General features: G+C 32.0%; 1 protein-coding gene across 2 annotated transcripts in view; it reads right to left on the bottom strand.

The window, feature by feature from the left end:
- LOC127730167 (inhibin beta chain-like) overlaps nucleotides 1–23,105 on the bottom strand; it is a 36,367-nt gene extending 13,262 nt beyond the window's left edge. The window contains exons 1-4 of one of the 2 annotated variants that reach the window (XM_052238424.1): nucleotides 22,962–23,105; nucleotides 17,949–18,100; nucleotides 14,721–14,830; nucleotides 4,416–4,815 (exon numbers count right to left, since the gene is read on the bottom strand). In XM_052238424.1, the coding sequence (XP_052094384.1) occupies nucleotides 4,416–4,770 (355 nt within the window). In that variant the 5' untranslated portion in view covers nucleotides 4,771–4,815; nucleotides 14,721–14,830; nucleotides 17,949–18,100; nucleotides 22,962–23,105. Of the gene's footprint in view, nucleotides 1–4,415; nucleotides 5,233–14,720; nucleotides 14,831–17,948; nucleotides 18,101–22,961 lie in introns of those variants that run through there. The other variant, XM_052238426.1, reaches the window with a different exon arrangement.
- Between the last annotated feature and the right edge of the window lie 233 nt (nucleotides 23,106–23,338).

Raw genomic sequence — 23,338 nt, 5'->3', positions numbered from 1 at the left:
ACATGTACATGAAATAAAATTTTAATTCTAATAATGTCTGCAATTACTGAATATTTTTAGTTTCATTATTGAAAAAATGCCTTTACGTTTCAGTGCACTCACATGCTATGCTTATTTATAATCGTCCTTTTCGTTTTTTTTATGCAGTAAATCAATTTTTGAAGGATGGATATCAGTTACATGTATCATTAGATTTTCTCTCATACAGACACGTTATATAAAAATTTATCCTTGAGCAAGTCAAATTTACTATAGTGTATACAATACAACACGAAATACACATAAATTAATACTGACAAAAACCAGAAGTAGAAATTCGTGGCTGACCTTAATTCTTTAGTATGGTTAACATGTGTACTCGGTAGTTGAAATGAGTCATAAATATGTATGTTTTCTCACGGCGTCAGTATTCGGACAGTTAAAAATCATTGCATTTTGGGCTGATAACGATCTGACTGGGATTTGTTACTCCGATACAATTGATTATCTATGTTTGTCTGTATGGCATGTACATGTATGTATGCAGTCTTATTTGGTATGATCAGCGACACTTGGTAGTTAAAACTAGCGCTGTCTTTAAGTGAAATCCGAGCAACAAATCTTACGCTGAATCCGGGGACAATAGGTGATCTGTTGTATAGCTTAATATCTGACCACAGTCGATATACCCGTGTTCTATAATGGCAGTGATATCCGCCTGTTCCCAATCTCCTCACTTTGAATAAGTGATTTAGTTACTACCTACTACTGTTTTATTAATTTTATCCTGTTCTACATGAAGTACATGCCAATGAAAATTACACGTTAAACAATAAAAAAATTATACCAAATCAGACCACTTATTCCAATATTGCTTTCAAACTTCTAAAGTACGCGTAGCGAAAGTTCAATTATCCATGATTATGACTTTTTTCTGTCTTATGCATTTATCATTTGTCAGTGCAAAAAAAAAAAAACAAAAAAAAAAAAAACATAATCAATCATATCTATGACAAAGCAAGAATGTTGGGGCATCACCATATGCAAAAAAAGGCTATCGATGAAGTAAAATTCATACAACTCCAAGAATTGTCTGAGGTATAGCAATATAGTTATCAATAGATTCTCCCGTCAGGCAGTTAAAGCCTTAATTGCTCAAGTGGGGCGTCGAGTTTGCTGTGTAGCATGTATAAATACGCAGTTAGATATAAATACGTTAAATCCGATGCACATGGAGAGTGCAACGCTCTCTGCACGTTAATGAACCCTAGCAACAACTCGTTCAAGGGTCCATAGATGGCCTTTTGCAATGCATAATTTCTGCCCCATATCCAGCTTACCCTTATTTTCCAGTGACAGTAAATATTTCCCGCCCTTCATCCCAATCAACCTACATGTACTTTGTAGATCCTATATTTATTGTATAAATTGTCAATTTGTTCTCTTCCGAAATATGCATGAATTATTTGCCACTGAACGTTAAAAAGCAACATATATCAATCAAATTACACATATCATAAATAGAGAACGATCCAAAGTTACCGATACAAGAAAAAGTATAAGCTACTATATATAGTACTGTTTTGTAAGGACTGCCATTAATGATTATCATACCAGGATATGTGACCGATTGAAACAGAGAGACAATTTGTTAATTCCAATAATGACATAGATTTTACTTTACTCGAACTGGCGACCCGTTATTACACGAATGCATAATCCCAATAGAGAATAATGCAGATATTCATCAATATCACAATCTGATTACTCTATGTCCATATTTAGAAATAAGCGTAGCAAATTAATTGTAATTATATTGGTTAACCTGTCTGAAAGCTTATACATGTAGGAACAAATAATCTGCAGACAAATTGAATAATTACGAGGCAAAATGTAACAATTTTTTTTAATTCCCTGTATCGTTTACAAACGAAACCCGATTCAAGTCAATAGTAGCTATAATTAGCATGCCAAAGATGATGAGGGTACAAAAATTCGTCAACCTTTTATATCTGATTGCAATCATACCGCACCAAAATTTTAAAGGACCATGCCCTAGAGAACTTCGATTTTTATACATTTAAACGAAAACTTAAATGAAAAAAAACCACGAAATAACCCATTATTTTACAAAAACATAGCCATTTAACTCTAGCGGAATAGTTTTAAATTTTATAACAGCCCTTCAGTTATGAATAGGTAGGTCCGTTCCAAGGCTTCTGTGGCTACGACTGCTGTAGCTATATGTCAGCTGTGCAATACTATTTAATAGATGCTAAACAGTAAAACAGTCGGATTAAGTATTTGAGTACCATGCCAGACCTTGGCATCAGAAAAACTGCTCAAGGTCATACGTTGACCTCCAGATGTCTTTACTGTTTATTTTTGTAAATTTGGTTTTCTGTCTCATTATCCGTTAACCTCTGTTTTATATTTATAAACAGTTGATGTAGAAGATACACATTTCCAAAACGAAAAATGCAAAGAAACAACTGAAATGACAGCAATTAAATTGTATCGTTTCTAGTTTGACTTGCACATTAAATTATGATAGGTGGGTAAACAAATGAAAAATAATCAAGTCTCTAAAGTCTGAGTCTAAAAGCGGATAGAATTTTCTTTTTTTTTGCATTTTCTGATTTTATTTTTCGATAACTCGTTTGAGAAGTGTTGATATAAAATTGTCATGTTTTACTAAGCTAAAGAATTATCAAATCTTAATATTGTATGTCAATGCCAACCGGTTTGTTTTTTTATGCGTCGATATGTGACCCAGTTTAAACACAAACCACACTTAACGGACGTCACGATGGCTTAAACAAATAGATCAATAACATTTAAAGCGAAAAGTTATATGATATAATCAGGCTGTTCTTATAACGGGTGTAATTATTTTATCGTAACACTGTGCTACAGAAAGAATGTGGCATACATTTTTCAAGGTCAAATATAACTTACCTGCAAAAGAAGTTTTTATATCATACTTTATGTACCAGGATGAGGTTGAGAGAAATAAAAGGGGTACATATGACAATTTCAAATAGTCCCCTTTCTGAAAGAAGTATTTGATATGACTAAATTGTCGATTAATTTTTAAATTAATGTATTTTAAATTCTATATATATTGTACTTGTTTTACTATTTCTTCATAAAAGTGAAACATTACAAAAGTATATTGAACTAAAAGTTTCAGATTTACACCAAAGGAAGTTAGTAAGTTGAGATCGTTATGTCCGCGGACATGCTTTATGATCTGTTTCAAATGGTTTAGACCGCAAGACTGTTAAAATAAAATAACAGTATATATTTACGTAAAAAGGAGGAGTAATGATTATATATTATCTTAACTTTTTAGTACAGAAATGTCTGCCGAGATGTCACTGCGATGTCATCAGCATATTAAAATTGTCATATTTGACTTAAATTGGCCATTAAACATATAATAATATTATTGTTAGGCAAGGCCGTATCGAAAAATATATTTGACCAATATGAGCTTACCTGAACAAGACATCTGGGTAAGGCTGTGACTCAGATCAATAACAAGCTCTCAAAATGAGAGTTATTTGGCAGGTTTTGCAGTTTTGCATTAAAACAAGGGATTAAAACCTTGAAGCAACTATAAGAAGCAAAATAAAAAGCAATCGATAATTTTATCAAACAGAACATTTAAAGGATCTCATTTGATAGATGAATTCAAGGGACTAAAGAGTAGCCTTGTCATACTGTCTTCTTTGCAAATGGTAAAAACCAGAAGAAAAAAACCATCGATGCAAGATTCAACAATAAACGAAAGCAGGTTTCTTTGCAAAGGCGATGAGTATACATGATGATAAGGAAATAAACAACGATATGTGATCATACTCCTGTTATATGACTTTTTTTTTACAAAAACCAAGTAAAGTGAAGAAAAAAAAATATAGACTACAAAACGACTATATTAAATGCTTACTCGATATAGCATGACACTAATAAAAAGAAATACTTCACTAGCCTATCTCCTATCATGTTATTGAAATCTTATTCACAAAAGTGTTCAATATAGAAATAGCCAGAACGTGAACATTGCCAACATAAAGAAAGTTTGTATAATAGAATTTGATAAGAGAAAGTTACACGATCTAAATGACACTAATAGCTTTCCGTGATGATGTCATGATCAAGTTATAAAACAATGTACTTGTGCAATGATCAACAAAGGCAACAACATTCTAATAGTGCTGACATTGCACTTATGTGAAAATATATAAGAACGATTGATTAAACAATATAAAAATAAGGACAGTAAATGTGGTAAGATTGACAATTGATTGATTGATTGATGTTTGTTTTACGCCACATAAGCGCAAAAAGGCTATATCGTTGCGAAAGATTGCCATCAACCAAAGTCCAAAAGACGCAGTTTTCTTGTACTACTAAATAAGTAAACAGCTTACCTGATGGTTCTGAGAAAACTAATGATATGTTGATGTTAGATGCAGTAGATGATGTTGGTTCTGTTGCAGAATTTGTTGTCGTCTCCCTGGGGTTTATGGTTGTGATGAGAGGTTTTCTATCTATAGTTGTTTTGCATAACTCCTTCAAGTAGCCACACATTCTCATTTTGATCTTAGTTTTAGCTATTTTCTCGTCTAGTTCTCTTCCGAAATCTTTAAATGGACTCGATAGTTCATCGGTTGTTGAATTAGAATTTTTAGAGTTTTTGTTCATGGCTCTAAACCATGTTCGTGTTAAAGTACCTCCACAGATACAGGTAAAGTATATAAATAAACTGAACCATAGTTGTTTCATAATGTTAGTACTACCACAGCGTTAGCAGATAGCTATATCCATCGACTGCAAAATACAATAACGGTATCAGTTTCTAGTATATGAAATCAGATCAATTTAACAACTGATAACTGTGTATAGAGTTTTCCCTCTTACATAAATACAAGAACAACTCGATTCCTCTCATTAATATCAGGACAACTATTCTCTCAGACACTGATGCTAAATTTTATATGATTCATTTACAATTCCATTCATGATTTTTTTTATTTTGAATGTCATTGTGACATAAAACTTTGGTAAAGGTTAACACACCTCCAATTCATTAACTCCAGCCCGTGGTGGTGATTCTGAGATACATTGAACAGGCGGTAGCCAATGCGTTTTCCGATCGCTGACAAGACGCTTGTACATTGGATGTTTCAACTGAATCTCCCACGCTGTTTATTTCATTGATAAAGTTGCGAATCAATACTATGTAAAAACTACAAAACACAGGAAACTAACATGCGGTGTTTATTTAAATATTAATTTTATTCTAAGTAATTTACCTTACATCTGTTGTAGTATGAATGAAAATGATAAAATGTTTTATTTTCCAGGTAGGCTTTTTTTGCCTGAAATGTATGCACATTACTTATTAATCAATTGAATGTAACATAAGTAAAGCCAGTAGATAGTAATTTTTAGTCAAAGATAAAACTGAATTATGAATAACATACAAATAAATGTACTTTAAAATTATAACGCAATTTCAACTGAAAGTCTCAAATCGCCAACAGCAAATTTCTAACTTTGAAGACGAGAACAAGATAAATAAGCTTTGATCAACATTTTGTCCTTAAACAATATTGCTCTAGGAAAAACAACCCACTATATGACCTTGCAATATGATTAAATTACATAAAAGAAACAAATTATATACGACAGACTTATCAATCAAATGCAGTTATTATATTTAAAAAAAAATATTTAATTTACCAATTACGATCCTATTAAATGTAATTCAAACAGTCTACACTCATCTAAGAGAATTACATCTGTCTGCAAATACAGTACAGGTGTACTGTAAAATCTTCTCACTTATAGTTTTCAAATTTAAAGTTCGTCTTTTCCTTATTTTTATCATTTCATTGAAGTTTATGAAAATAAATTAAACAGTTTGTTATGTTGCATACATTTTCAAGAACGAATAATTTGATTCTATTTTGTCAAAATTATCAAAAATCTTCGATGATACATTATGGTAATGAATTTGGATCCTATGATGTGACTTCAGTCGAAAATCGATTGAACATCGAATTATTTTTTGGTTTTGAGTCACACAAAAAATATTTATTCTTATACAGGTAAAACGATGATTTATATTATTATTTTTTTTCTATGATATGAAATCAAACAAAACAAGGACAATGTTGCACGAAGTATTGCCTGTCTATTCATATTATTGTAGGGATAAAATACCCATCGGTATTCTTCGGAGGACATGTTGATGGTTAATTTGACGAGTCCAGTCAAAAAATATGCACGAAATGTTGATACTTTATAACAATTCCATGCGCTGTTTGTTGTTTCCTATGGAAATTCGATAAAATCTAAATGTTATTTAACACTGCATGTTCCCGTTGAAGGAAATTTTGATACAAAATGTATTTTTTGTATAATTTTGCATCGGAAGATGTCACTAACTAAAGTAAAACAAGGTGTGTTAGAAAGATAAAATATAGCTTTACTTCATACATGATTTGAGTTTTGGATAAGAATGTCCATATAAATACTCAACAAAATTGGTTAAATTCATTTTGCATTTTCAAATTCATCGCTCATCTCAGTCGCTCATCAACTGCCTGATTACCGAATATTAATAGCGGGAATATCATTAGAAAACAATAGCTCATAGATCAGTTTGTTTTTAAAATAATACTAATGACAGGAAAATCATAGTAACAAGATGTAAGTAAAATCGTAGTAACAAGATGTAAGTAAAATCGTAGTAACAAGATGTAAGTAAAATAATACTAACAAGATGTAAGTAAAATAATACTAACAAGATGTAAGTAAAATAATACTAATCATCTAATGGCGAGAAAATAAAATTTCTAACAGTTCATCTTGTCTTTAAAAAAATTTGTAAAACGTACTTTACAAAGGCGTCAGACTCAATCAAACAAAAAAAAAAGCCTTTGACTTGGTAATGAACTTGAATATCAACCATATATGCTAAAAAGGACGTCTAAAAATATTTAAAAAAGACAAATGAAGACTATGATAGATCTGCTGTCACCGCCCCATGTAGGTGTGTGTGTTAAGGAAGGGAGAGGGGGGGGGTAGGGGAGAACAATATAACCAAAAGAATGAAATTTAAAAGCGATGTAGGTCTACTGGTATGTAAAGGCGGCAATATTGAACTGAACTGTCACTAGAAAATAAGGATATGTTGGATATATCCGGCCACCTACGGACCCCTCAGAGAGTTGTTGCAAGTTTTTTTTTAAGTTCAGAAAGCCTGGCAGTAGTCTTCCAACACGATGCATCGGATATTATGTCGCCATTCCGACCTTACGTGGCTGAGTATTTATACATCCGGCACAGACAATACACATTTATATTGATATGAAGCTTTCCATGAGAAATTGTAATACTAAGGTTACTGAGACAGGACAACTGTCACTAACTAGATTGTAATTGTCATTCAATTGTAGTATCATAATTTAGACCGAATTAATCTGGAAAAATACGAAAAAAAGAGAAGAGAATAATGATGATATCAAACCTTAAACTGAGGGGAAAATGCATATTCCTCTTTGACTGCAATTTCATTCAAACTTAATAACCATATGTTGTATGCTGCATATTCGATTGTGAATTAATAATTCTGTATAATCGATTGTGAAAGCATTAAACTGCATAATATTAAGTGTATGTTTTTGAACCTTTTTGTTTAAAATACAATAATTTTTCACGGATCTAATCTTTATCGTAAATATCAAATAAGTTTTTATTGAGATGCGATGGGGTATCTTGTCACATTTTGTTGTTTTGAGTGACAAAAACATTTTAGTCTTAAACTAGAGGATAGTAACGACCCTAAGGGAGCCATCACAGAGGAGGGCAAAGCTGCATGTAAATAAGTAAATTTGGATGCAATTAGGGTTATTCCACTTATATGCACAGGGGTTGCCTAAGTTTAACAATATTTTTTTATCGCGATCATCAACATCCTTTTCCTCCATAACACACCTTCTAGTTATGAATAATTATGCCAAGTGTCATACCTTAACTCCAAGGCGTTTTAAGTTGGAGAATGGAAACGGCTTTTGTACATATGCACAGGGGTGGCGAAGTCGAACTAAGTTTCTGACCATGGCTTTATTTGAATATTACTTCATATTTTCAAAAATATGGTTAATTAAATGAGCAAATCTCCGACAATTATTTTTTTTTAATTTCGTTCCATATATCCTGTTTAACAATGAATAAAATACTCTACGGAAATGCATTTTCACTTGCAAAAGCATCTTATAAATTCAATTATAAGATAACAAATATTGTTCGTTGGTTGAATTAAAATGAATGCTTTTAAGGTAGGGTTATGTATTTTTTAATACGTATTTTATTTACTGCTTGTCCTCTATGTAGACAATTTAAATATTGTGGTTTCATACAATAGTAATTAATAATGTGTTCCGGCACTTTTTAGGTTTCTGAAATAAAATACTCACATTGTTGAAACAATGATATACTAGTAGTTGAACTCTAAACATTGAATTCATTTATAAATTATATGAAAAATGACATGATAAGTACAATTTGCTTATGTAAAATAAACTTTCCTGGTGTCCCTCGACAGTAACTTGCACCTGTTCGGTTAAAATAACACAAACATTAATTAAAAATGACAAGTGCGAATGGTCAACAAGTGCACAAAAATCCTTCTGTGCATTCATATATTTGACCTTAAGAAGACGCATCACTATTCTTTCAACGAGGTGGTCCAGTTCTGATAATCTGCACTTAAAGTCAAATATTTTGTGGAATCTGAAGGGATTCGGTAAACTTTACAATATCCCCATATTATATTTACTTTCTCGTTTGATGGAATTACATTAGAATATGTAAGTTAAAGTGGACCAACGTTTATCGAAGTCCTTAAGAACACACTTAAAAACTCTGATCATCACCTAATAAAAAGACGTCTACATGACCTTTGATATGATGATTTAACTAAACAGTGTACTATGTAAACTATGATGATATTGCAATCTATATTTTATTGTATTACAAACAAGCTAACATTTTACAAAAGGAATTAGCAAAATGAAACTGTGCCAATCCATAAAAAATGCTTATTCACCTTGTTTGATTAAACATATAATAGGTTATGTCCTTTTTTCCTGTTCAGTTGAATCAAATTACATAGTGAAAAGTTTCAATAGGAATCAAATGAGTCTCTTAATAGTTATCAAAGGTACCAGGATTATAATTTAATACGCCAGACGCGCGTTTCGTCTTCATAAGACTCATCAGTGACGCTCAGATCAAAATAGTTATAAAGCCAAACAAGTACAAAGTTGAAGAGCATTGAGGACCCAAAATTTCAAAAAGTTGTGCCAAATACGGCTTAGGTAATCTATTCCTTGGAAAAGAAAATCCTTAGTCATGTGTAAAATATGAGAATCGCCTTGATCGACAGAGAACGATTAATTTAGTTAATGGACATAAAAACACCTGACCTTATTCATTTCTGCAATTCAAAAGGCATAACTCTAACATGGTAATTGCTAGATCCCTAAATATCATGATGCTTATAAATGCCACAAGGTCTAACTGCAAAGTGAACTTATCAATCGAACCAATTTTGAGACAGTTAAAGGACCTACCTCAAGAACAATATTTTGAAAAAATTAAAATCAAACTTGTCTTGTATTTCATTTCATGCTGCAAAGATATAAGGATCTAACTCAAAAAGCATAATTGAGTTATGATTTGGAAACCAACAAGTTAACAATTTCTAGGATCTCGTGCAAACATAACTATGGGATAACAATATACTACATGGTGACGATGTAAAACAGTCTACAAGTTATGAAGCCTTATTCACAAAGACAGGAGCATGACAAATCTAAGACCCTGACTCCGTGGTCATGTGGATTCTTTGACAGAGTAACTGTCAATAGGGAGTTGAGGATTTGTTACCTTGTCATGGTTATTTCTTGGTGACCATGTAACTCCTAGCGTGATTTAAATCGTTCTTCCTCATAACCTTGCTTGAGTAGTATTTGAACTAAAAGGATACATCTGTTGCTGAAATCACTATGATGTGTACCAATCCTTATATATCATATTGATTGACACACGTAAACGCCACCGGATTAAGGAGATTAAAAATTACTACTGAGGAATGGAAAGTTAACAACAGATTTGTCATATATTTTAGTTTAAGTTGTCCTTCAGCATCGATTTAAAAAGAAAAATCTAAATAAGAAGTAACATCCTTTATTTCAAGTTTACATGGACATAAAATGACATGCAGGTACTCAATGAAAAGGGGGATAATTCAGTGAAAATCTGCGATATATATGGAAGAGATGTGAAAGGATGTTGTTAATTTTTTGTGTGTCTTAAAGATGACTTTGCTGATATGGAATATTGACGCGGTCATGTTCCTTGAGGGAGTGACACGCCAACAATTCAGCAATTCTTGTTGACATAGAATATCATTGATTTGATAGGGTGCTGTAAAGGCTTTATTCGGCCTAATTTTTCAGTGAAATTTGAACTTTTAATTCAGATTTCCGTTCATGTCTGTTTAAAAGATGATGTTATACGAAATCAGAAACAGTTACTAGTTGTTTACGATCCATGGCGTCATAATAAATGTAGTGACGTAATTGAAAAGGTTCTTCCGCGTATTGGTTTCAAAATTTGGTAATTTTCAACTAGTTTTTAGAGCCTCAAAAATAAAGTATATACAAGTACCAACTAATAAAAGTACCAGGATGTTTGTATATATGAACAACACCTCTCATGTGAATATCAATGTGCTACGTGCATGTGCACTAAATTTTCGTCTCACAAATACTAGTATGTGTCGAATTATGCAATTTATGTTGATTAAAAATTATAGGCAGCAATAGTGAACTGATGTTAAAATATCGTAGATCCATTTAGAATATATAAATCAGGATAAAAATAAAACCTTTTGAATCGCCTGAACTTCAAACGGAGAGAGACCGGATGTGTCGACAAGGTAAGAGTCTCTTGCTATGAAAACGACTTTTTATAAATTTCGTGCGTCCGAAGTGCTTTTCTGGATTACCTTCATCAGTAACGCTCAAACAAAAATAAGTACCAATTGAGAAATGTTGCCATACGATGGGGCAGAGGATATGTGACTGCTGTGAAAAGGAAAATTGTCAATGGGCAAGCTGAAATCGTCACGTGTGTCATAGATTCTTGTTTGAAGTCGTCTATCTATGTCAATATCAAGAAAAAGATTCAGATATGGAGCAGACCTTCACGTTTCCGTAGTATCGTTTATTTCAAGCTCACTGGGATATATGAGACACAAGCACTCATTGAAATGTAGGTTTTTATGAGACAGGAAATCATCACTTTATCTGCAAGTAAATTAAAGAACGTTGCAAGATGGATTTTCTTTTTTTTTGTCTTTGAGAAGGTTTTACATGAATTCTGTTTCAAACGAGAGAAAACACAAGTCAAACAGTAGGGATGCACAATTAGTACCCATTGGATTACAATCCACCAAACTCAACAAAAATGCTGTCGATAATAAAAAATCCAGCATTTTAATGATATTGTTTTCAGTGTATTTTTTGTTGGAATCAGTGTGGTTTCTCCACAAAGTAAGATTTTTTTATGACCAAAGTTTCTACGTTTTCCATTTTTTATTTATAAAAATCTTCGATGAGAAAATGTGGTCGATTTTTCATTAGACCAATAATAACAGACAACAACATAACAAAAAAAAATCGACGAAAAGACAAACAACAATAACACAACATTACACAGAAAAACCAAAGCTTGAAAAAAAGGAACCCCACATAATCTTTGTCTCCTAAAACATGACAATCTAAGGTGTCTATATCTAGGGGACAAAGCATATTTGGCAAACGCCACTATGATTCGAATATATAAAGGTTATGTGAAACTGACTCTATCAAGATTTTTTAAGGTTTTAGTTGACAATATATTTGTTATGTTTAAGGGTCGTATATGTTTACAGATAGTAGGTTTACCTATATGAACCTACTGTTTTCTCATCTTGTCTACATTTTTCCTTTTATGCATTAGGCAGACTTCAAACAGAGTGAAAAAGAAGCTAGATCTAAGATCTAGTTCCGCTGTTCTACCCCAATGTAAAAATGACCTGAGCAAGATTTGACAAAACTTTGAATGGAATTTTGGTTTTAAATGCCCGTCAACTTCCTAACTGATTTGGCCTACCAACTGTGCCACTGATGAGTTTTGTGTAGGGAAGAGCAAAACTTTACGACAAAAGAGATGACTCCAATATTCCCATGACTCCGATATTTCATGAATTAACAATTTGCATAGCACCCTAAGAATAGAGTACATGGGTCATAGTTTATTTTTCTGTACCTTACATATATATAAATAAGAAGATGTGGTATGGGTGCCAATGAGACAACTATCCATCCAAGTCATAATGTGTAGTTTACTTTTACCGTTAACCGAACTGTTAATCGTGATTAAATATTTGCCAGGGTTGTTATGGTCTTTGGTTAAAATATAGAATTGTCTCGCAAATCCCACAATAAGTTTCTTTTATTAATGTTTCTGAGTTAAAGCAACTAACGTATGTTCCTATGCAGTTAATTGGGAATAAATTACCCAGGGGTTAAATAAAATCGTGAAAATAGTTACAACTGAATGTCCCAAATTTGTTTTTAATAAATTTTCCATATCTTCTACGAAATTTCTATATCCTTCAATGGTTAATATTGCTTTCAAAAATTGGTCTTCTCGTTGTGTTTTGGAAATCATGCCGTAATTGATGAGAGGCTCATGGACAATTAAAGCAACATACGTTTACCGATGGTCAACTCTCGTAAATCGATTAAGAAAAGACAAATCAAGGTAACTAACACAAGTTGAGGGAATCACATGAACTCCAAAAGGAGTGATATACCAGGTGTGTCGACAGGATGAGCGTCTCAAGTTAGGTATGCATCTCCCGCCGTGCGAATCCACACTCTGACAAAATGATTCAATCGGGAATAGGACACACTCGATAAAATTATAAATCAGACAACTGTTCTAGTATCTAAAGATCTAAGACCGCGAATACATGTTTCTAACGAAATTGAGAAACAGACACATTATATCGGTCAACTAATTCGTGATGGCGACTAAATCAAACAAGTTTCATTAATCACAATCTCTATATATTTCCAAGTTACAACGTTAGAAAAATTTCATGTAAAGTTCATGCAACCGAATACTTTTTTATGCTAATAGATTGAGTTTATTTTCATGGCTTCCATATTTGGAAATGATGCAGGGGATATATTGCCCATAATTCGTCTATTTCTGTCTTAACAAGTGTGTCACCAAGAGTCCCCGTCAATTATCGGAAATCACTTAAAATCTCCACAATTACGTCGTCAAAGTAATAAACACTAACCAGGGTTTTGGTCAAGTATTTCTGGGAACTTTTCAACACCTACATTAGTTCTGTGAAAATAATTAGGAAGGAAAAACCAAGATTTGTAATCAAAAGGGTAACCAATGGGCTCTCTAATTACAAACGGTAAAGACCACGTTATTGAAAAAGCTACAAGAATTTTTAGTAGTAACTGTGTACTACTAGCACCATACACAAGAAGCATGTACAGATCTTTAAAAAACCTATTCAAATAAAGTCGGACAGGCTGATGGTATTTACTTATACAAGATTTATGAACATTCCCGGAAGTAGTTGAATATATGAAGTGACCTTTTTGTGAAAAATAAACACTTTCCGCAAGTTAAATGTGTCATTTTAGTTCATATCTTTCGGAGTATATTTTAGTACTTAAACGTGCATACGATGTATCAGTTATACGTCTGAATTTTCAATGATGTAAAAAGGGACTTAAAAGTTTTTAAATATAAATGCATAAGGTGTTTATTTTCCATCTTAAAAGATAAGTTGTAGTTTTTTTTCTTACAAAGAAGGTTTAAAACAATTCCAAGGTAAAATTTCATTTTTACAATTGATAATTCATATTACTAACATGACTTGTCAAGTTTCCCACTAACACTATCGAAATGTATTTTCAAGATGGCAAACACTATTGTAAAATTTCAAAAGCTTTGTTAAAATGTTTATTTTTATTGATAAAGTAAGGTTGAGGTTTACACGTAACTGACCAAATAAAAAACACCTCGTTTATATGCACTCTTGACAGCGGAAGCTATTAATTAAAAACAACCATTTAAAAGATATTAAAAAAAGACGCCCTTTTGCAACATGTGACGTCACAATCGATTAACTTCTCTAGAAATCCATTTTACAGATATAAGTTTTCTATTTTAATCACTTATAGTGGTTAATACTCTTGCAATGTAAACAAGCAAGTTCAAATTTATAAATGTTAAACGGATCATTTTCAAGTAATTTAATAGATTAAATGCATGTCCTGGAGAAAAAAAAATTATTCGATACATTTATGTGTCTGTAGGTGACATAATTGTATATTTAGGCATGGGTGAGGCAAACGGGAGCGTTTATCATTAACAATATTTACAAAGGCATCTCCATATATTAAAGAAACAGAAACTTTTATCCTGGTAATTTATTTTCTGAAATAAGTACCAATTCTTCACAGGGAAAGTCATGCCTGTTTTTTTAATGTATATAGGTAAATGCACTACTAGTCACACATTCATCAGTTTTACACAGGTATTTGTTTATAACAAATCATTACAATGTAGGGAATGCTTACCTTTTCTTAACATCTCTTGGACTTCAATTGTTTTGGAAATTTTGTTCTTTATACCAATTAATACATGTCAAGAAGTATCATGTTTTGTGGTTGAAGGTTAACATTTACTCCTGTAAAATTTAATTTTAATATTATGACTGTCAAACTATTTAAAGCTCTACATATGCAAAAACAAAGCACTGACATACCTTTTTTATTTCACTTTCTATGTTTACATGATCACTTAGAACAATAACAAACAAAACATTTACAAGTGGTGTAAGTGGTATAAATATCTTTGTTACTATTTTCACTAACTAAAATTAAAAGATTAAAAACGTTGCTAAAAGTTTAAAAATTTACCTTCACAAATTGTGGTATGGACTAGTACATAATATTAAAGCTCGAGCCTTGTCATTTAAATCTAAATTTTTAACAAACAAGTTTTTGTCTAAGTTTAACTTAATGGTTTCATCAATTGACAATTTTATAGTGCATGTTTGTCAATGGCTCGAGTCATAAGCATACAACTTTAGAATACAAAGTTTCGTTTTGTTGTATTAAAAACATTAAGCATCTTACTAATAAAAAAACAACTCATAAATTGATCCAATGGTCTGAAATAATGAAAATAAAAGTAAGACTGTCAAGTTTTCACATTTACAAATAAAAGTTATTGGCATAAATATGCGAAATATCTGCAAATCTTTGGCGAAAATGTGCGATTTATTCAAACGAGCATTTTGAACAGGAAAGGTTTCTGTTAACTTTCCTCATTTGAGATCGAAAAATAATAAATGATGTTTGGTCATCTGTAATGTCATTATTTTACAGAAAAGCATCCGAGGTTCATGTACATGTGTACCTTATGCAATGTACCATTGAACAATACCAGTAACAGTAATGTGTCTGTTGTTATATAGGCTTGCATTGGGATTGGGGTTTCAACGGAATGAAATTTGAATTCGAACTGCCTGATGTGGTGCACCATCGATCTCAATATTATACAAAATTTTAACTACAAGTGGTTAGATACTTTAATTGTGGCATATTGAACATCTGCACTTACAGCAAATTGATTACTTTATTTTGCTATAAGTCTCTGTTTCGGATAGTCAACTTAAATTTAGAATAAACAATTTTGAAATCTTATAATTTCATAACACTATTTCTCTTGGGATTGGACCGTTCAGTAAGCTGACAACATAATACAGTATGCCTGCACGAAATGATGATTTATCTTCGTAAACTGCCTCTTGTAAAGTGCACAGGACATTTATCTAGGGTACGGGGGTGTAATGTAACGATTTTCTTTCTCGTGATAAGGTCATTTCGTCACGATGTCTTTCTTGTCGTCTCAGGATTTTACTCAATGGGATTAAAATCTGTGAATGACAACGTTTTAAATAGACACTGGAATATAATTTCTTGCCTTCCCCATTAAGTTATTTTGTTACCACTGATTGAATAGCATACAAATAGATAAATCCCTATAATAATTCATTTATAATCAGTTCTTTTAAACGAAGGTTGGGTTACATATTCGATGTGGTTGTACATTAAGGTTTACAAAGTAGATATACTTGTTATTTATAACATTTCCGAGATAACATTAAAAACCATTCACGTCCGGCATGATGATATCCTGATATGCTTTTATTATATATATGCCTTTAGGGACGACCATTTGATGTTCTGGTGGGGAAAGGGGGAGAAGGATTTTGAAAATGAATAACTTGGCCTGGTAAGAACTGGAAATAAATGACGTTGCACATAAGACAGGATGAAAATGAATATTCTGCAACATAAAATGCAGGTTAGTTGAGGTTATAAATATAGCAAACAAATGAAAATAAATCACCAATCTGGAAAAATCCTCCTCCCCAGAATGTCAAATGGTCGTCCCCTTTTCTCTGTACACTTAATATTTGGCAAATTAATCAGAGGAAGGAGGAGATATAACCCCTCAAATTCCAAAAATAACAAAATACTTTAAATATTAAGCTAGTTTGATATAAAATGAAGAGGATGGTATAAACAGGACCCTTTAAAACAAAAAAAACCAAAAATATAGTTTACCCACATCAACATCTTTGTATGATACATTCTTTATCAAAATATCTGTTTGTAAAAGGCCTCGTCTCAATTTTGAATGCTTATGATTTCTTCGGTGTTTTCTAGTGCTTCTAACATACCGTATTATAAAGTCACAAAATATGCAAGGCTTCTGATTAAGTGTGTTTAAGTGCACCAGACTCGCTTTTCGTCAACTGAACACTACAGAAAGGTTGTCGATTCAAAACAGTGTGCAGACCTTATCAATTCTAGAAACTGAAGAGTATTAAAAACCCAAAAGTCCTTAAAATTTTGACAAATCTGGCTAAGGTCAACTACGCCCGTGATAGAAAAACTCCCATGCTTCGAATGATTTTAACACGTTATAATTATAAAATTTTCAGAAAATGACCGAATCCATGATATTTCATGGCAGCACCAGGATGCTGACTACTTGACTGCTGGGTGTGTCCGCGGGAACTAATCTCCCTTAGGCATTTGTGCTTTGGGTTCACAGAAGACTCATCAGTGATTTTTGAATCGTAACAGTTCGAAGGTCAAATCAATAAAGAAGTTAAAGAAAATTAAAAACCATCAAGTTGTACCGCTTAGGTCATCCGTGTCTGGGAGTGGATAACATTAGTGTTGCTAATGGTTCAAACATATCATAAATACCAAGTACAGAAACTGACCGCATAAAAGCGAAAACAATTAGCTAAATATACATTAACCACAATATACATACCCTTTAATCAAACATACAAAATCCATGTCCTACGTTATTCATTAAGTGAAATGTACATCCTCATCAAAATCCTTTTGACCTTTTATTTGAATATAATTAAAGCCTTATGTATGGAAATGTCAGGATAATATGACCATTAATAAAAACGTCGCTCGAAGTTACATTAATGACATATCATACACCTACACGATGTTTCATAATATGTGCATGAAAATGTAACCGGACATTTTTTTCAAAAATTGATTTATAATGTAAAAAACAATAACTTCATTTTTCGAAAGATTTGTGTGTGTTTCAAGTATGACCAATTGGGCATCTATATTATAAGGTAGAACATGTTGTCCTGTTCGGTGTCTTGTCTCAAAGAATCCTTCACTCTTTACAGAGCTGACTTATAAGTGTAGGTTATATATATGGGAACAGGATATGATAGATCATATACGCATTACCTGGTATCATTGGAATTAACATCGGATTTTGTATCAGCTTCAGTCTTCATTCCAAAACTAATTGTCTCAGTGTTGTTGTCGACTTGATATCTTTCCTTAACGTGGTTGCATGGCAACTCTTCTAGTTTATTTATTGCGTTAGAAACTACTCTCTGAAATTAAATTAAATCTTCATCAGAAGCAATAACTATCATTAAATTAAACTTAACTAGCCAGTCTTGTCTAGATTAAATTCTATACTTCTTCCTTATTACGAAGCTTCATATAAGACAATAAGAAACATCACGTGATAAATTATGATCAATCTCTGAACGTAACATTTAAAAAAAAAACTAACATTAAAAAAATCCCGGAAATGTAATTGACAGGATATATTTCCTGCAAGTCGGAAACTGGTACACTTAAAGAACTAACTGAAGAAATTCATTCACAATATAATATCTAAACACCGATTATTTTGAAATTTAACGACCCCAGAGAACCCCAGAACCCCATAACATAAAAACCTGGCCAAAAACATTCCATTATATAGAATATTTGCAAATGGGCAATGTCCTTTTGAAAAATATTGTCCACATTTCCTAACCAACATCAATGTGTTATATAGAGTTGTTTTAACTTAAATATACATGTATACTCTTAGCAATTTGTATTATGGTTAGAGCATGCCGTCTTTCACTATAAAGAAATAGCCAAAATTGATCGCAAATTTTACCAATTAGAAAGTTTTGCACAAAATCAATTCTTACAGATTTTGTAGAAGCCTTGCGCAGAATATATGCTCAAAGATTTTTTTCTAAGAATATTGACATATTACATGGCTATTTAAGATCGAACCATTGTAGTATGGGTACATTAATTACTCAGATCACAAAGGAGACAAGCAAGCTAGTCACATATTCTAATTCCTTTGTTTGCCTTCATATAGACTCAATTGTTATTTGAAATAATTTCAAGTGACCTATGTACAGTTGGATTACGATTGTACAATGTATTACCATTACTATTCGCTGGATATCATCGGCTCAGTACTCAATTTTTCGTAATTATTAAATTTTACCATATATGTATACATTTTGATAAATTCTCCATTATGAAAATTTTAGTTTTTTAACATTTTTTGGGGGTTCCAACTGCCTCAAACATAATCAACAATGAAACTCATTAAGTTAGTCCTGTTTTAAAAGTTCACTTTGATCACTATGCTTAAATTGTATTCATACATTTTCGGCATTCGTACATTTGGATTTTATCTGTTTTTGTAAATTAAGTTAATAAGGAAATAGCTTTAAAACAACCGATGGATGTCGATACATTGCTGCTGTTCTGTGCTGTCATCTTCTAAACATAGAGTGTTGTTTTGCAAGATATTGTTTATTACTCACATTTATATACTTTAAGTAAATATTAAAAAAAAATAATATTAAGATTGCACATCTAAGAGACTCATGTCAAACATTATAACATTCGATTGTTCTTTGACCACCATCTCACTTTATGATTGCTGATATTTTTTTAAAGCGTCTTCGAATTTTCAAACTGTCAGCTATTTACAATCAATATTTTCAAAGACAAAAATCAGTTTTTATGTCGATTCTATATAATTCGAGTTAGAAATGATAACCGTTCTAATAATTGTTTTATCTAGTAACTTACCCGTGGATGCTTTATATCTCATCCTTCATTTAAAATAGGTTGAAAACCCACCACAAATGCACTCAAGACACCCGATTGGTTTGATCAGAGCAAAGGGTTTAATTTATTACTACCGATTTAGTATTTTGTTGATAATGTCAACATACCAATTCACTGTATTGAAAATCACTTTCATATAAATGTTACATTTTGATAGTCAAATTAAAAATCTTTGGTCCTTTTTACAATGTTTTTAAATAAATTAAATTTTAATTAATACAAAGCGACCCATACTGTAAAAGGGCGTTATGTTCCTTAAGATAAAGACCATTAATTGTATTGAGTAATCAATCAACTTACAATGATTTTTATATGAAAAATTGCAATGTAATCGCGTGATCTTCTAAAATAAGAATCTCAACCTGCAGAGGTATTCAGTATAATACAAATATAACAACGGACATATGACATTGGGTACATATACTAAAACGGAAAGATAAAATTGTTTATGGCGTGTATAATAACTTGACTGTAGTTATTTATATATTATATGATGCTAATTAATTCGTATGTTTATGTTTGAATAGTTCTGACATCTGTTTAACATAAAAATGAACAAGTAAAGGAAAAAAAAACTATTTTATTTTACCACCTAAAGGGAAATATTTTGTACAACCTTGAATTAAATAACGGACTTGTAAATATAGAACATTTTGCAATAACTGCACAATAAGTAAACGATGACGTCATCGCTAAACATAGCTACCCTATAAATGATGCTTTTAAAAAAAGACCCTTTTAAATCGGCGGGGTAATAATATTCGTGGATGTTATTTGGTTTCTTAATAAAGGGTCATGTGTGTTGATGTTGTGACTCAAAGAGCAAGAGTGCTTTGGAAACAATATATTTTCATGTTCAAATAATTAACTTGAAGTTACCAATTTTTGTCAATCAATTTTTATTATAAATCTTAATTTGGTATACAAAACATACTCTCAAAAAGCAATTCAGTAGGATTTTAGTGAACACTTTATAGTAGTTGTTGTTATCTTCTTGATTTGTATCCAGCGGAATGTTTAATCTACGACGATACCTTGTCACACAATTTACGCTTGCAAAAACAAATATATCATATTTGTAGCAAGCAGCATCATTGTGGTAAAAAACAAAGTTGTCATTCCCATAACTATACAAAAATATGGAGATGTAGTATGATTGTCAATGAAACAACTACATGTATGCACTATAGTTCAAATGACGATGATAAAAGGCAAAATAACAAGGTAATTATGATAATTAAAGTTCTACTTGACTTGGAAAGGTAAAATGCATGGAATAACTGTGAGTGCACTTATTGTCATGATGTTTTACTGTGAAATAGTTAAATAGATGAAAGGTATACGAGTTAAGACTGTTCTTATTCGGAAACACCTTTATCTGTACTTATTTGAGTCAATTTGTAGGAACTATGACCTTGACGTAGACCTAGGTAACTTAAAATCAGTAGGGTCTTCCTGTCATTATATGTTACCATATACTTAAGGAATGGTACAATCAGACATAAGATATTTGATTGAGCATCTGAACAGCACTTTCTTGCATACATTTTGGTATATATTTTATACAAGTCTAAATTGAAAACAACTTTCAAACCTATGATTGCGTTGGATAAATACCACAATTTTTATTCGTGTGCATGCAAAACAAATTTCTTGGTAGAGGGGCCTAAATACAGCACAAACAACATTTTCCAAAAGACCAAAAATGTGAAAAGGTATATTTTAACAAAACGCATTTGACTAACAGGTCGAACAACGGATGTTCTTAAACCCTCCTGACTGCCATGGCGATTGCCAAATAAACGGATCACTAGATGTAACAAAATGAATATATATATGACCTTCACATTAGACCTAAAGACCTCAAAATCGAAAGGAATCTTTCTCTCATAACATGTAACCATATATGCAAATAGGGTTACAATCTGATATAAAGTATTCAAGGTAAAAGACAGGCGAAAGATACCAAAGGGACATCCGAACTTATAAGTCGAAAACAAACTGGCGAAAAACGACAAAAAACAAAAACAACAGTACACAAAACAGAACATAGAAAACTAAAAACTGGCCAACACGAACCCCACCAAAATGACAATTGGAACATATCCGTCGTCATCTTTTAAACATATGTTATTGGCGGCCAACCAACTGGTAATGGCATCCGTACACTTTTCGAAGGATAATTTCAACATCACCACTTGGAACTCTTGTTTCAATAGTTTCCTTGTAAGCAGAAGCCTTCACCAAGGAAATAATGATAGGAAATGCAAGCTCAGGAATATCGTATCACCTGGGAGATGTATACCTGTATGCAGGCGCTCCTTGAATGCTGCTTCATGAAAAAGGGAAATTCACAATTGGAAAGCTGCAATCATCTCTTTTTGACCCTAATTTCAAGTTCGATGGGATAGAGGAGTTCAACATATTCACCAAACTTTTTATTATTTCGTGAGAGGGCATCATCTTTATAGCGGAACATGAAGTTAAAGGATAATGCTAGCTTTTTTGCATTCTTCCTAAGAAGATCCGATATAAAGTCAGCCTCCTATGAATAAAGGAACGATTCGACAAGAAGAAGATCACAGTTTGTTTTCATAGCAAAGTGCGAAAGTGTAACATCAGAAAACAAACATAGAATCTTGAACGCATACAATTTTTTACGCAACACAAATTGTGCACCCTGCTACTTCGTAACGTTGAATATTGGTAGCTCGGGACTTAAATAATCATATTTACGAATTCATTGTTTCATCATAGATATAATTGGAAAAATAAAATGGATCGATATGCGAAGTATGATTTACCAAAATCATCTTTACAATAAGTCCTACATCGCATGACTCAACTGAAAATTTACGGTAAGACTGCACAAAGTGTAAGTACCATTGTCAACTTATTCTTAAATTTCATACTGTAACGATTCGGTCTTTACATATATATACGTTTACATAATTACATATTACGATCATCCTTGCTTATCATTAGCAATTGAAAAGGATAAGTCTAACGGGGGCAAAACACATGTAATTTTTTTAGAAAATCATTATCAATACATTATATTACCGGCTATATTGATAGTGTATGGATCAAATAACGAGTTCAAATATAACATGCAAGGACCAGGATGACACTTATAGTTGACATTACAAAAGGTTCAATATCCATCCACAACCGCTATGTGATAGCACGGTCAAATCGTAAAAGCAGACCCAAGAAAAGATAAGGAAACAGTATGTAAATGGTTAATATAAATTATAATTTTTTAATACAAGTATTAATGGTCTTCTTTACATACAATTTGCATGAAAATAGACTTACCTTGACATGAACTAGACATCGGAAGTTAAAATGTCATTCCATTTATTACGATAGGTCACACTAAAAAACTGGTACAGTAAACGTATGTTCTTGTGCAATTCACTAAAACAAAAAACAGAACCATTATCAAACGGTTGACGGTAACAGGTGTCGTTCAAAAGCTTATACCAATTAAAGTGACAGTTTGTTAACTTTCAAATATATATTTAATTTCATTGGTGACATAAATATATACAGCATGAGCATGACATACATGAAATTTATATACAAAAAAACATGCGCAGTTTCAAAGAAAAGATTTAAAAAGATAAATACAACAAAATGATATAATATGTCAATCAAAAGACTACTAAAAAATAATTCCTTACCTAATGAAA

The sequence above is a fragment of the Mytilus californianus genome, unplaced genomic scaffold (genome assembly GCF_021869535.1).
Source record: "Mytilus californianus isolate M0D057914Y unplaced genomic scaffold, xbMytCali1.0.p SCAF_2, whole genome shotgun sequence".
Taxonomy (NCBI): Eukaryota; Metazoa; Mollusca; class Bivalvia; order Mytilida; family Mytilidae; genus Mytilus; species Mytilus californianus.
The sequence above is the reverse complement of the archived record's forward strand: the minus strand, read 5'-3'. Positions and strand labels throughout refer to the sequence as shown.